Source organism: Amblyomma maculatum, chromosome 5 (assembly GCF_055883805.1).
Source record: "Amblyomma maculatum isolate TAMU_Amacu chromosome 5, ASM5588380v1, whole genome shotgun sequence".
Lineage (NCBI taxonomy): Eukaryota > Metazoa > Arthropoda > Arachnida > Ixodida > Ixodidae > Amblyomma > Amblyomma maculatum.
This window is the reverse complement of record NC_139348.1, coordinates 43,148,189-43,164,568: the sequence shown is the minus strand read 5'-3', so window position 1 is coordinate 43,164,568 and position 16,380 is coordinate 43,148,189. Positions and strand designations below refer to the sequence as shown.

At 49.1% G+C, this 16,380-nt stretch overlaps 1 protein-coding gene across 1 annotated transcript in view; it reads right to left on the bottom strand.

Annotated features, from left to right (window-relative positions):
• Window positions 1-15,740, bottom strand: part of LOC146188188 (uncharacterized) — a 40,142-nt gene extending 24,402 nt beyond the window's left edge. The window contains exon 1 of the mRNA XM_084605005.1: window positions 15,683-15,740. Within this exon, the coding sequence (XP_084461131.1) occupies window positions 15,683-15,740 (58 nt within the window). The remainder of the gene's footprint in view (window positions 1-15,682) is intronic.
• Between the last annotated feature and the right edge of the window lie 640 nt (window positions 15,741-16,380).

The following is a 16,380-nucleotide window of genomic DNA, read 5'->3' as shown; positions in this document are numbered from 1 at the left end:
TCTTCCCCTGTACATTGTCCGGACAGCGAGTTTCCATATTAACGAGGCATAAATACATTGAAAAGGTTTCGTCCCCAGAAAAACTGTCCATAATTCGGGTCGTCCATATTAACGGGGTTCATATTAACGGGGCAAGACTGTACTGTACTAATGGGCGACTTAATGCCAAGGTAGGGAAAAAACAGGCAGGAGACAAGGCAGTAGGTGACTATGGCCTTGGTCCTAGAAAAAGCAGGGGAGAGTTACTAGTTGAGTTTGCAGAGCGCAATAACTTACGAATCATGAATACCTTCTTCAGCAAACGGAAGAACCGGAAATGGACATGGAAAAGTCCTAACGGAGAGACTAAAATTGAAATCGACTTCATAATGTGTTCAGCCCCCGCCATTATGCAAGATGTAGAGGTAATCGGGAAAGTGCGATGCAGTGAACACAGGATGCTGAGGTCCCGAATTAGCCTAAATCTCAAGAAGGAACGCAACAGATTAGTAAGAAAGAAACCCATTAACGAATTAGCGGTGAAAGGGAGGGCAGAAGAGTTCATGATCTCGCTAGAAAATAGGTATTCAGCTCTAACTGAGGATGGCGACATTACCCTAGAGGCAAGGAACAATAATTTCAGAGATATCATTACTGAGTGCGCGGTAGAAGTAGGCGGTAGGATAGTTAGAGAGGATACCAGTAAGCTGTCTAAGGAGACGAAAGATTTGATTAAGAAACGCCAGAGTATGAAAGCTTCCAATCCAACAGACCAGATCGAATTGGCCGGTATATCAAAGCTAATCAATAAGCGCAAGGTGGCCGATATAAGGAAGTATAACATGGAGAAAATTGAGCATGCTGTAAAGAACGGGGGAAGCCTTAAAGCGGTAAAGAAGAAATTAGGCACAGGCAAAAACCAGATGTATGCGATAAAGGACAAGGCGGGCAACATCATCACTAATATGGAAAAGATAGTCAAAGTAGCCGAGGTGTTTTATACAGATCTCTACAGTAGCCGAAGTAGTCAGGACCGTAATGAGATTGGCGGTAGGGAAAAGCCGTCAGACGTTCCACCAGTGACGAAGGACGAGGTCAAGCAAGCACTAGAAACTATAAAAAGGGGGAAATCAGCTGGAGAGGATCAGATAACTACAGATTCGCTGAAGGACGGGGGGGGGGGATATCGTGCTAGAAAAGCTGGCCACCCTGTATACGCAGTGCCTGGTGTCATCGATGGTACCGGAACCATGGAAGAGTGCAAACATTATCCTCATTCACAAGAAAGGGGACTCTAAGAACCTTAAAAATTACAGACCAATCAGCTTACTGTCTGTTACGTATAAGGTATTTACTAAGGTAATCGCTAATAGAATCAGAACAACCTTAGACTGCAATCAAGCAAAGGATCAAGCAGGGTTTCGGAAACGGTACTCTACTATCGATCATATCCATACCATCAATCAGGTGATAGAAAAATGCTCGGAATATAACCAACCCTTATACATAGCATTCATTGATTACGAAAAAGCATTTGACTCAGTTGAAATCACGGCGGTGATGCAGGCATTGCGAAATCAGGGGGTAGACGAGCCGTACGTGAAAGTGCTGGAAGATATATATATAGTGGCTGCACAGCAACCATAGTTCTGCATAAAGAAACTAACAAAATTCCCATAAAGAAAGGTGTTAGGCAAGGAGACACAATCTCCCCAGTACTATTCACAGCTTGTTTAGAGGAAGTATTCAGAGACTTGGAATGGGAGCAGTTAGGGATAAGGGTAGATGGAGAATACCTCAGTAATCTGCGATTTGCTCGTGACATTGTCTTGCTAAGCAACTCGGGGGATGAACTGTAATAATGAATGATGACCTAGACAGGAAAAGTAGAGAGGTAGGCTTGAAAATCAATATGCAGAAGACTAAGGTAATGTTCAACAGCCTCGGGAAGGAACAGCAGTTAACATTAGGTAGCGAAATACTGGAAGTAGTAGGCGAATATGTCTACTTAGGACAGGTAGTAACCGCAGATCCGGACCATGAAAAGGAAATAACAAGAAAAATAAGATTGGGATGGAGTGCATTTGGCAAGCACTCGCAGATTATGACTAGCAGCTTACCGGTATCGCTCAAGAGGAAAGTATACAACAGTTACATCTTGCCTGTACTCACCTATGGGGCTGGAACGTGGAGGCTGACCAAGAGAGTTCTACTTATGTTGAGGACAACCCAGGGGGCTATGAAACGAAACATGGTAGAGGTGACATTAAGAGATAGAAAGCGTGCAGAGTGGGTCAGAGAAATAACTCAAGTTACCGACATTCTAGTAGGAATTAAGAGGAAGATATGGACATGGGCAGGACATGTAGTGCGAAGAGAGGGTAACCGATGGTCGCTGAGGGTAACAAACTGGATTCCAAGGGAAGGAAAGCGTAGCAGGGGGCGGCAGAAAGTTAGGTGGGCGGATGAGATTAAGAAGTTCGCTGGGGTCAAGTGGATGCAGCTAGCACAGAGCCGGGTTAAGTGGAGAAATATGGGAGAGGCCTTCACCCTGCAGTGGGTAAAATCAGGCTGATGATGATGATGATGATGATGAACCCTGCTCCTCCCGCACCTCCTCCACTCCAATATCCAGTTTCGACTGGTGTGTCTGAAGCTCGACCACCCGTTCGCAAAGCACACGCCTGGCGCACGCCGAAGAATCTGCCTTTGTGCTTCCACTGCGTCGAAGCCGGTCACGTTCTGCGCCACTGCCCGTACCGTCGGATGGGCTTGCGCGGATTTTCCCCGTATGCCCCTCGGCCGCGCTATCCCGAATGACCTCGGGACATCGACCAATACCTCATCGACCACGTCCCACCTGAGTCCCTCCAGCGACGCCAGTCCAGGTCATCACCGCCGAGACAGTTTTCAACTAGCCGCCGTTCTTTCCTCAGGCAGTCCCCAAGTCCGCAACGTGAAAACTGTAGACGGCGACCCTCGGGGGTAGGGCCGCCGTCGATGAACACTACGACCAACATCCTCCGCTCACCGATTCGACCACACAGACCGCCCTCTGACCCTTCGCTCCGATCAACAATTCGACCACTTTCCGACGATCGCCGAAGCTTTCCTCCGACGCCCCCAATCGACGCACCGCACGACCAACGAGTCAGACGACCTCCTGACGATCACAGAAGCTTACCTTCGACGCCGTAATTCGACGCAACGAACGACCCCTCAGCCCGACGATCCCTGACACGCCGCACTTTGTCGACGGTGAGCTACATTCCGCCGAGATACCGATCACCGTTGATAACCACAATACGACTGCCCTTGTAGATACCGGCGCTAATTTTTGCGTTATGAGTCATGGCCTTGCTACCATTCTGCGAAATGTCCTGACTCCTTGGCACGGAGCCCCGATAAGGACAGCCGGAGGGCACGTGGTAATGCAGCTCGGAGTGTGCACCGCTCGCGTCGAGATTCACCACGTAACTTTCTCGTGCTGCTTTGTTGTGCTAGCAGAGTGCTCCAACGACCTGATTCTCGGCCTTGATTTTCTTAGAGAAAACGAAGCAATCATCGACCTCCGTGACTCCATGTTGACGTTCTCAACTCACCGCGCAATTTCCGACGAGTACAGACAGCACAGCGATGACTACACAGACAGGCCAGTTTTCCGAGTGTGCGACGACCATTTCACTCTACCTCCACGCACCAGCTTGTTTGTTACAGTGCAGTGCGACAACCCCCCCCCCCCCTGCCTTTCAAGGCCTCGCGGAAACGAACCTGAATTTATTGTTGAGCCTACAATTGTCTGCGTCACTCGGGGGGTCTTCGCCTTGAAAAGTAAACGAACTCAACTGCTTTTAACAAACTTTAGTGCCGAATACCGCCGTTTACCGCAAGGTACAGCTATCGCTTATTTTGACGAAGTCAGTGCGCCATCCGCCCATTGCGCCCTTTCGCTGGCCAACGAGAACCCTCCCGGGAGCACTGGACATACTGTTCAAACTGACGTGAATCCAGCTTTGTCTCTTACCCAGAAAGGCCGCCTTCAAGCAATTCTGGACACTTACCGTGACTGCTTTGCCGTCACTTCCAAAGTGAAACAGACGTCAGTAACCAAACATCGAATTATAGTTGATCCCACCGAGCGCCCTACCCGCCAAACCCCTACCGAGTATCGCCGAAAGAACGAGAGGCGATTCGGGCGCAAGTTGATGAAATGCTCCGCGATGATGTGATCCAGCCTTCCACAAGCCCACGGGCGCCACCAGTTGTGCTGGTCGCTAAAAAGGACGGAGCACTCAGATTCTGCGTGGACTATAGGAGGCTTAACAAAATTACGAAAAAGGACGTCTACCCACTGCCTCGAATCGATGACTCGTTCGACCGACTTCGCCACGCCCGATACTTTTCATCGCTCGATCTACGCAGCGGGTACTGGCAGATCGAAGTCGACGAAAGTGATCGAGAGAAAACCGCATTCATTACTCCTGACGGATTGTACGAATTTAAGGTGCTTCCATTTGGTTTGTGTTCCGCTCCCGCAACCTTTCAAAGAATGATGGACACTGTCCTAGCCGGCCTGAAATGGCAAACGTGCCTCGTCTACCTTGACGACGTTGTCATTTTCTCTGCGACCTACGAAGAGCACCTCAAACGATTGATGGCCGTGCTAAATGCCATCCGCGGCGCCGGACTCTCCCTAAAAACAGAAAAATGCCACTTTGCATTCCAACAGCTCAAGTTCCTGGGTCACGTCGTGAGTGCTGAGGGAATTAGCCCTGATCCAGAGAAGACGGCTGCCGTAGCTGCTTTCCCGACCCCCACTGATAAAAGTTCCGTACGTCGGTTTTTGGGCCTCTGTGCATATTACAGGAGATTTGTGCACGACTTCTCCCGATTAGCGGAACCATTGACTCGTCTAACAAAGGACGACGAGCCTTTCATCTGGGCCGACGAGCAGCAAAGGGCCTTCGAAGAGCTTCGCAAGCGCCTCCAAACGACGCCCGTACTTGGCCACTTCGGCGAGGAGGCCGACACAGAATTGCATACCGACGCCAGTAACGTTGGCCTCGGTGCAGTTCTCGTTCAGTAGCAAGAAGGCGTTGAGCGAGTGATTGCTTACGCCAGCCGCACCCTGTCTCGTTCCGAAGCGAATTATTCTACTACCGAAAAGGAGTGCCTTGCAGTTGTGTGGGCGATAACAAAATTTCGGCCGTATTTGTATGGTCGGCCGTTTAGAGCGGTCAGCGACCACCACTCACTCTGTTGGTTAGCGAACCTTAAAAATCCTTCAGGCAGGTTAGCCCGCTGGAGTCTCCGCTTACAGGAGTTCGATGTCACTATTGTGTACAAGTCCGGCAAAAAACACAGTGACGCTGACTGCCTATCCAGAGACCCTATCCGGTGTTCTTCAAATGAAACAGATGACTCCGCAGCGAGACGACACCGAACTGCGGCCCCTCATCGATTACATCGAAAGAACCGCCTCATCGCCGCCTCGCCTTTTCACGCATGGCCTGCCGTCGTTCTGCTTGCGTGACGGCGTCCTCTACAAGAAAAACTACGCTTCCACAGACATTTAGTATCTGCTGGTTGTCCCAACGCCACTCCGTCCCGACGTTTTGCAGGCATGCCACGACGAGCTTTCTGCCGGACATCTCGGTCTTTCTCGCTGCTTGGCACGAGTACGACAAAAGTACTACTGGCCCAAGATTGCCGCTATGGTTTAGCGCTATGTTAGGACGTGCCGTGATTGCCAACGTCGAAAGATACCACCTGTCAAGCAGACCTGCCTGCTGCAGCCTATTCTTCCTCCGCGAGTACCTTTTCACCAAGTCGGTATGGACTTGCTCGGGCCATCTCCTAAGTCATCATTGGGCAACAGGTACATTATAGTCGCCACAGATTATCTAACCCGCTATTGTGAGACAAAAGCTCTTCCCAGCGGCACGTCTACTCATATTGCGAACTTTTTAATCTTTAATCTAGTCCTTCGTCACGGTGCCCCTGCGATTGTTTTAACTGACAGAGGCACGGCATTTACTTCAGCTCTAACCCAGGAAGTGATGCCGCTCAGTGGCACTTGTCATCGCAGAACAAAAGCTTACCACCCTCAGACGAATGGACTTACTGAGCGACTCAATAAGACCATCGCCGATATGCTTTCTATGTACGTCGACGAATATCATAAGAACTGGGACCAGATACTACCGTATGCAACATTTGCTTATAACACCGCAGTCCAGGAAACGACCCGCTTTACAGCTTTACACCGTTTCGTTTGGTGTACGGTCGCGAAGCTGTCCCCATACTGGACGCAATGCTACTGCCACATGTTGCCCACCCATCGATTGCCGGTGCCGACCAATTCGTCCAGCATGCCGAGGCTGCTCGCCAGCTGGCTAGACTGAGAGTCCGGACACAGCAAGTTAAAGATGCTCGACGGTATAACCTTCGTCACAGGGAGGTAATTTACAACCCTGGCGATCAGGTTTGGGTGTGGACACCTGTTCGCCAGCGGGGTCGCTCCGAGAAGTTTCTGCGCCGCTACTTCGGCCCGTACGAAGTACAACACAAACTCAGCGACGTCACCTACGAAGTGACCCCGCAAGGAACTGTTCGCTCATCCCGACGGCAAGCACAGTCGGAAGTCGTACATGTCGCCAGGATGAAGCCCTTATATTCCCGCTAGGTCAAGCTACATGTGTTTTTTTTTCTTTGCTTCCTTTAACTACTTGACGTGAACGCGCATCCTCGCCGACTACTGTTATCCTCGACCTCGCTACTCGGCATCGGGACGATGCCTTTCCCACCGGGAAGGGCAATTCCGCAATGTTATTTTACTGGCGCCGCCATGTGGCGATCTCGGGAGACTGGCACGCGCTCGTCTTCTTCGCTCTCGGTGCTCGCCTGCCAGTCGGTTCCGTGCCTGATCTTACCGGAGCTTTTACTTAGTTGTAAGTAAACCTGCTGAACCAGTTTCACTGGCTTCTGTGACAATATATATATATATATATATATATATATATATATATATATATATATATATATATATTGTAACGGAGAACAAGCAGAGACGCGGTCGTTCTTGCGAACGCCCAGCTTTATTCTATCTTCATCCTCTTCTGTTTCTCCGCTCCTGCACTGTTCACTTCGTTGACGCCTAGCACATCACACTCGGCCACGACTGCGTTCGTCCTTAAATGAGCACCACCACATCGCAGACATCGCATCCGCTGCACATTACGTGTTTTTTTTTTTGGGGGGGGGGGGGGCTGTCCTTCTGCGTAGCCATGATGATATTCGCGCCGATAATCTTGGCTTATTGTCTGCTTCAGCGATTGGCGCGTTGCACTTTGTGCGGGACTCCTTGGACAGTTGCCACTTGGGCGTTCTGTCGAGGCCTTGATGATAGTCCTGAACGTTTCTCCAATGCCAGTTATTTGCTGTTGACTTGCTCTCCTTGCGCGGTATTCGATGCTTTTCCACTTTTCCCTGATCTGGAACTGTCGTCGTGAAGCATCCGCAGTGGTGACAAACATTGAAGAAGCTTCACCACAATACTTGTTGCTGCTGCCATCGTTTCCACCGAGCCATGCACAGCTTCCCTGAGTAGGCCAGTAGGTGTGGGTTCCTACCTTCCCGACGAACTCGCGACGTTTCTGCGCGGTCTTCCCATCTATCACACTGACATTGGCCGCAGTGAAGCTTTTTTCTCCTGGAATTACTTCACATTCAACTTCCTGCCCTTTGCGGATGCGGCGCAGTTTACGGGAGTTTTGTAACGCAGTGCGGTGGACAAAAATGTCCTCGCCAGTGTCAGTTCGGTTGATGAAGCCGTGGCCGCCTACCACGTTAAACCATTTCACAGTTCCACTCATCTGGTCTCGGGAAACAGAGGCTTTCGGGTGCTGCACCGCTTCTTTTTGGTGTTGAATGGGGAGGGGGGGGGGGGGCTCGCTGGTTGTAATGGCGTGTGTGTTTCATATCTATCGAGTGTTTTATATACGCAAGAAGGGGCGTGTGTTTGATAGCCTTAAAGTAACAATATTACAAAGTGGCTTCAAAAACATTAGTGAGAACAAGCAACGAGAATCATTTTTATTTTATTGCGTAAGCTATACTACGCCAGGTTTCAGCCCGTCGCGTAAATCCGGCCGGCAGCCACGTTTGACCTTTAGAGCGACCGCAGATGGGGCCCCTCTTCAAGCCGTCGGGTAAACCCGGTCGGTAGCCAGCTGCGCCGTAGAAGAAGAAAGGAGAAGCAGAAGCAGAAAAAAGGAAGAAGAAGAACAGAAAGAGAAGCTACGTCGGCTTTGCTTACGCAACCTACCGTGTTTAAAACTCCAGGCAATTTTTTTTAAATTTGACACTGTACGAAATGGCCTAAACGAAAGCCACGGCATCCTGTCCTCTCTTCCGAGTTCAGAGGCCTACGAAAACTGAAATTCCGACACCGAAAGCACCACTCTCTGCGCCATTTTGTATCATACCCCTTTTGCATGCCGAGTTCAGTCAATTATCTCCACCTCCGTTGAACTCACCTTTCATTCTCGCTTGGAGTACTCCTCTCCCGCCGCTGTTTTTTGTCTTTTTTTTACTTTTTTTGAGCTTCTATTAGCTGTGGTCTTTCACACATAGGGTTTCTTTGGGACTTCAGTCCCTGCTTCCTTTGCAGTTGGGTGAAGATTCTTTCTCACCACCCTGCCCTCTCGGCCGGCAGGAGGGACCGCCGCATTCTTCCACAAATGTTGCTACGCAGGCGCGGACGCTGCCCACCATCCCAGCACGACATGCTTATCAATTTCAGAGCACGCAGTACTGAAAAAAAAACACAGAGGTCGAGGTCGCATTGAAATGTTCTACTCCCCTACAACTTGCATGCTCCTGGCAGCATCCGGCCTTCCTACAGCTTCTATATTATTTCTTCCCATCAGTACTGAATTTTATCTTTTTTAGTTTTTTACCTCTATGCTCTTTTCGCTTGCGCAAGCCCTATAAAAGGGGATGCAGCAGAGAAGAAAAATTACTCTTGAAAAAGACCGGTCCCCCGATCGAAACATCGAGGATGGTGGTGGTGAAAACGTTTAATAAAAATAGAGTTACGTAAAGGTTGCTGTGTGGTCAGGCTTAGTACCCTTCCCCTTACAAACACTAGGTGGAGTCCCTAGTACGGGACCCCAGTGGCTTCCGCTGCCGCCATTGCTCGTTTGACCAAGGCCTTTCGGGCTTTCAGGTCGGAGCAGGCGAGTAGGGTCGCCTCCCAGTCCTTCCGGGTGGTGTTTGGGTTAGGTGCAAAGGCAGGGTTGGAGGGGCACGCCCAAACCATGTGGAAAAGGTCCGAGGACATTTCCCCGCAGTGCAGATACTCTCCGGAGAAGGCACTGTCAAAGTGTTTAGGTGACGCCGGTCACATCATGGTATTCGTAAGGAAGCGAAGTAGCACGCGTTCCTCCGCTCTTGTTAACCCATTACACGGGTGGGGGTAAATATTGTGTCTGTCTTGGTACACCTGCGTAATCTCTCTGAAAGTGTAGGCTGGTGGGGGTAAATATTGTGTCTGTCTTGGTACACCTGCGTAATCTCTCTGAAAGTGTAGGCTGGTGTGAATTCTTCTGAGGAGGAAGGAGACGAGGTTGCCCAGTTAGAAAGCGCGCGGGCGGCGGCATCTGCTGCCTCGTTTCCTCCTAGCCCCGAATGAGCCGGAGCCCAGACTATGAAGTGGCGGGATAGACTTTCCACGTACGAGCTGTTTTGCAGTAGTGAGTAGGCCAGGTCCGAGCTGTTCTGTAGTAGCCGGTAGGCCAGGTACGGGACCCAGCCCTGTTGAAAGTTCCTACACGCCCCTCGCAAGTCCGTTATGATTGTTTTGGAATCAGAGTGTGTTGCTGCTAACGCGATGGCGACCTCCTCTGCCTGTGTTGCGCTTCGGGCTTTAAATGTGAGCCCGTTTACCGTTTTCGACTCGTGGATCACTGCGCCGTGTACCACCCACCTTGGTGCGGGCCGGACGCGTCCACATAGTAGACTCCGGGTTTCCCTTCGTAGTAGTGAGCTAAGGCTTCTGCCCTGGCCATGCGCCTACCCTCCTGGTAGTCCTTGGACATGTTAGTGGGGAGTGGTTTTACGTGCAGGGCATATCGCCACTCCTGGGGAAGCCTTACTCTTTCCACGGTTACAGTCGTGTGTTGTATGTGTAGACGGGTTAATAGGCGACACCCCGATGGTGTCTGCGATAGTCGCCTGTATTGGCACGTGAGGTGGGCTTCTTTCAGCTCCTCGAACGAGTTCGTCATAGCCAGACCTTGGAGTCTCAGGTTCGACGTGGTTATAGGGAAGTCGAGGGCCTTCATCGTTATTTTGCGCATGATCACCTCGATGGTATTCTCGTCGTTTTTCTTGAGGTGGAGATAGGGGGTCGAGTACAGGATTCTGCTTGTTACAAAGGCATTGGCCAGTTGTAGAGAACCTTTGCTTCTCAGTCCCCCTTTCTTGTTTGAGACTGTGCGGACCATTCGGCTTACCTAGTCTCACACCTTTTTTAGCTTGTCGAGCGTGGTCGTCGCTAGTTTACGCTGGTGAATGGAAAGACCCAGTACCCTAATTTCCTCTCTCTCGGGTCGCAATTCTATCTCGTCTGTGCATTTTTTAGAGGGACGAATATGGACGAATTCGGATTTTTTTCGTGAGCACTGAAGGCCGCATTTTTTTGCGTACTCATCCAGAGCGATGCAGCGATGCCTGCCTCCTGCAAGCTGGCCTTCATTTCTCCGAGAGAGCACCGCGTGGCTAATATGAAGATATCGTCCGCGTACAGTGCATACTGCGCACCCGAGACTTTCTCCAGGTGGACCGGGAGATTTTTCATTGCCATGTTGAACAACAGCGGGGATAGCACCGCTCCCTATGGTGTACCTCTCGTGCCTAATAGAAAGGAACCGTGGTCGGCGTTCTGGATCCTCACGTAGGCCTGTCTGTCTGAGAGGAAGCGTTTTATATACTCGAACGCGTTCTTTCCACACCCAGTCTCCGAATAGTGTGCCAGGATGACCTCGTGCGTCGTATTATCGAAGGCTCCCTTCAGATCTAGGGCCAGCACTATCTTATCCCCGTTCGGATGATCTATCGGATTTAATATCTCCCTGCTAAGCTGTAGCAGGACGTCCTGAGCTGATGTATTTGACCTGAAGCCATACATCGAGTCGGCGATGACTCGCTTGTTTTCAATATACTCTGAAAGTCTGTCTCTGACCATTGTTTCCATCAATTCGCCCACGCAGGACGTGAGATAAATGGGCCTGAGGTTGTCCGTATCAACGGCTTTGCCTGCCTTTGGGATGAAAGTTATGAGTGCCGTCTTCCATTCAGTGGGAAGAGGAACTTCGGCCGTCCAGATCGAATTGAAGTGTTCTAGAAGGGATTGGTAGGCGTGCTCTGGTAGGTTTCCTAGGAGTTTTACCGTGATCCCATCCCTTCCTGGCGCGGTACCGCGTTTCATTCTCGCTAGGGCTGCCTTGAGCTCGTATAGTTTGAAAGGTTCATCTAGCTGAACATTTTCGTCTCCACTGTACCTGTAAGCTTCTCCCCTTGGGCCTTGGGTCGTGCTCAAGTACTGGTCTCGGAGCTTCAGCGCTAGCTGCGCCGTATTTCCTTGAAATGCTTGTATTGCTTTCTGTAGGTGTTTCTGCGACTCGGTGCGCGTCTGGTTTGGATCTATGAGAGTTCGGAAGAGATGCCACGTGTTTTTGCCAGACATCTGCCTAGCTGCCGCACTGCACCTCTCTACCCAGTTAGCGTCCGCGAGTTGCGCCGCGTATTCTGCCGCCTATTTTGTTATCGCCGCGATCCAGGTTTTTAGCTTGCGGGTATGCTTCTGCCTGCGCCATCTTTTAACCATGCTGCGTCTGGCTTCCCAGAGGTGGAGGAGGTGGGTGGCCACATCCGTCACCGCCTCAGAGAACTTTACCCGCGTTTCCGTCGAACGGAGACTGGTCAGCAGCTGTTTGGTCCAAGCTTAGTATCCTGCTCCTGGATAGAACTAACATTATATTTTTTTCTGAATTTTGCCCAGTCCGGCATCCTAGTCTGCCCCGTCGGTCTGGTAAGGGGTTTAGTGCGGATCGTTATGTTGATCAGACAGTGGTCGCTACCGAGTGTTTCCTCCGTATTCGTCCACTCCACTCGCCTCGCGTTTTTTGAAAAAGTTAAGTCCGGACAAGTGTCCCTTTACGCCGAGTTGCCAATTCGCGTGGGGAACGCCGGGTCCGTGTATAGGGTTAGGCCTAATGTGGACGCTGCCTCCGCTAGTTTCCGTCCTCGTATGTCCTCTCGGTTGTAGCCCCATGAGAGGCTCTGCGCATTGAAATCTCCTAACACTAGTAACAGATCTCGTCCCGCTTCCCTGATAGCCCTACTCAGGGGTGTGGAGAAGGTTACATTTTTTGCTTTAGGTCAGGGGTGTGGAGAAGGTTACATTTTTTGCTTTAGGTGGGCAGTAGACGTTCAGGATGTGGAGCGGCGGATTATCCTTTTTTATGGGCAGGAGAGTCACCATCACGTATGAAAAGCTGGCTTGTAATTCCAGATCTATTAAATTTGCTGTTAAAGTTTTTGCACGAAGATGCATGTTAGGGGGTCGATTTGGAACGTTTTGTAGTTTCTGAGATTCGCTTTCCCGCCTGGCTTCTGTACGGCCACCACTGCCGGAGTATGCTCGTACGTGGAAAGGTGCATCCTAAGGTCCACTTTCTTAGTCTTTGAGTTAAAGCCTCGACTATTCTACTGTGTTAAAATTACAGGACTCTCCTTAGTTCGTCCCGCCATATTGTGCCTGGAGATTGTTATTCTTCTCACCCTCACTGATCACCCTACGCATCTTGCGAGTTACGGAATTTGTGGGTCTCCTTGTGTTAGCATACTTTCGAACCGTCATCGCTTTCGCTATCTGTCGTGATACTATGGAGGGAATGAATTCTTGTATCTTACTGATCATAGCTTCTAGTCTGGTTTCCATGCTAGGCTCTGCGTCGCTTTCCATCGCCTCCTCTTGCTGAGGCGGCTAGGATTTAGCTAGTGCAGTTTCTAGTTTGCTGGTTAGGAGCTTTTAGGGCTGCTATCTGTTTTCTTAATTCAATCTCTACCAAATTTTCATGTCGAGGTAAATAAAAAATTAACTCATCATCTCCCAGATACCTACATCATGTGGACTGCGGGACACACTCATTTGGAAGGAAACGAGGCCGCCAACGCCTCAGCCGGAGGATATTCTAACCTGGCACCACTTCCAGATGGATTTCGGAGAACACAGGATGTACCCAAGTAATATACTGGCATCCTCTTGCATTACAGACTTGACAGAAGAAGATATTCCCCACCCCACAAGAAACTAACCAGAGAACAAGCAGTCACCCTCCGAAAAATCCAATCCAACAGCCACGTCCATGGCACCTTACTACACAAAATCGCGCCCATCACCTACAGATATGAATGCGCATTTTGCAACATACCATAAACACTCTACAACATATGGTGTGGGGATGAAAGAGACCAAATGGCACTATAACCACCATGGCCATAACCGAGGAGCAGTGGGAGACTCAGCTGCCCAGCCCCAGCTTGGAGGACCAGCATAGTCTGGTCAGCCGGACTCGGGAGATGGCTCGGGTCCACGGCTTCCTGGACTGAGGAGACTGCTCACCTAGGGCTAAATATTTCACGCCTGCTCATAATAATTGTTTCTCTCCCTCTCTTTAAATGAAGTGAATACTTCGACTTCGCAGCAAACCTTTTTAAGCGGCCAAGTACGCCACGTTCTGGCATCATATATAAGACAGCATACAGGTGAAACGAAGGACAGTGATACCGCCATATGGCGGAGACGCAACATTTTTATGGACTCGAAGTGTTGTAGCAGTGGAGCGAGTTCGAAGCACAGGTCCTAGGATGAGGCAGTAAGAGTACATAGATTCGAGTTGTTGAGGGCCATGGCTACCTCTCCAGATTCCGCCATGATGATTGCGGAATAAATTTACAACCCAAGGGCTCCCCGGGAACAATCAACTGCGATGATGGAGTGCCACACAAGGCGTGTCATACGCAGATGCTCGTGAGAAGAAACAACTACGGCAGAGTGGGCAGATACATGAAAGAAGCGATTTTTTTTATCAAGAGGGTGACGGAAAGTGCGGAGAATTGGACTTGAGGTCTCAAAGAATCTATCAGAAACACGCGTTCTAATTGTCACGTTCCGCGTGTCATGCTCTATAATGGCTACAGCATTTTACGTCCGCTGCTATGTGTGAGGAGAGCACCGCAGAACTATGTACAGTTTGCATACAAATACTATAACAGTAATAAAATAATTATGTTATAATGTTTTGTTGATCAAAATTGTAATTGAATGAAATCAGAAACTGTCCCCTTTGCTTTTCTTGGTTTCAATGATGGTTTTCATCTTTCATAGGTTGAAAGAATGTTATTCTCGTAAGATGATAGGCATGAAATCGGTTTTGCTGTGTATAAGCCCCGTACGCCCAAAAGCTTTCAGAAGGCGTACTGTTGCACGACGAAGCAAATCATTGATTCCGTCCGACAGAGCACTGCGTCACAATGCATCCCTACCTCCGTCTTGCCGGAGGGTGGCAGCATGTCGCATGGGTGACAGTAGGGAACGGAGTAGATGAGAAAGTCTTTGCGTCATTTATCTTCAAGCTTTCCTCGCGCGGTTCAGTCTTCTACATTAGTTCCGGCTCCCTGACAATAATAGCTATAGTAGCTATTAATAGTATATTATAGCTATAGTAGCTATAGCTATAGCTATAGTAGCTATAGCTATATTATAGCTATAGTAGCTATTAATAGTATAGTAGCTATTAATAGTATATTAACAATAAGTAGCTATAGAGTTTATTGTTCTAGGGCTAGTCAAGAATAATAAATTAATTACGCATATCCTCAAAGCATCAACATGTGTTGCTGGGCGAGTTGGTGGCTGATCGTGGTAGAAGAAAAATGCGCAGGAGACGCGACAAGGAAGTAAAGAACAAGAGCGCCACTAAGAACTGAATGTATTCAAATTGTGAGCATATGAATACACTGAACCACAGATGCGCAGGAAGGAAAAGGTAACTTGGCGCTGCATTGTTAATCTCGTCCGAATTGTGTTCCGCTTTTCGAACAGAGCGTCCTTCTAAAATATTATCCGGAAAAGCATACCAGAGAAATCTTTGAATCTTTCATCATCGGCCGCAAAGGGGCTTCATGCGCAAGCATACCTTCTGTTTCGTTGTCGCGCCACGAGCTTCCTATCTTAACTCTTAACGAGTTAAGTTTTCAAAATCTTAATGAGTTTCCTTCCTGCGCATGTGTCGCTCAGCGTATTCATAGGCTCACGCTTTGAATACATTAGTTGTTAGAGGCACTCGTGTTGACTACTTCCTTGTCTCGTCTCCTGCGCTGTTTTCTTCTACCATGATCTCGAATTTTTGCACAAGCTGAAGACAGTTCTCACTGTGTCCGGCTTCGGGGCGATATATATTTGGAAAGCACTGTACTCAATGCTTCTTATAATAATCTCTCTTTTTCTTTCATGAAACCTCGGAACACTGGCGCGGTTTCACTGATCAGCATCATCCTTGATATATGGCCCTTGATGGCAAATGCTTCACCTGGATGCCAGCCTCACTCGGGGAAATACTGCATATTGTCAGACCTGCGTACAGCTGGATGTTGGTCACATTGCCAAGATACAGGATGACGTTGTTGTGCATCTTAGTGTAGTTCCAGTGGTTGTGCACCAGGAAACAGACGCGAAGGCAATCAACCTCGTGAGTCGCCGGCACGTTTGAAGAAAGATGTGTTATATTTCCTGCGTGCGCTATAGAAATCACCTGTAAAGATGGCGGGTTTGGTGCCTGGTGTGTGTATATATGCACAATTGATGTTGCAGCTCTAATGACCAGCCTCCGGACCGGATTTTTTCCCCGCATATCGCTTATCTTAGCCCCTTCTAACGATGTGTATTGGCGCGAGAAAAATGATATTTATTGGAACACAAATCATTCCATTTCATCAAGGAGCGCTCGCTTGTCACAGACAATCAGTTGTATCATACGGATGTTTCCACTCGTTCTGAAAACAAAAATGCCTTTCAGTCATCATTAAATGCACTGAATGCCGAACATCTCAGATAGAGCGTCGGATCGTTCAGCACTTAACACTGTCAAATGACACGAAACACAAAATTATTGTGACGCAGGTATAACCGACGCCTTCGCGGCCTACAAGCGATTTTGCTAGCCTTCAACGGGGTTAAGGTTTATGACTCGCCGACATTGGAAAAAAGAATATATATATAACCCACAAATGAACACGAAGTGCCGACGGTAGATTAAAACATTTTGCAGTGAA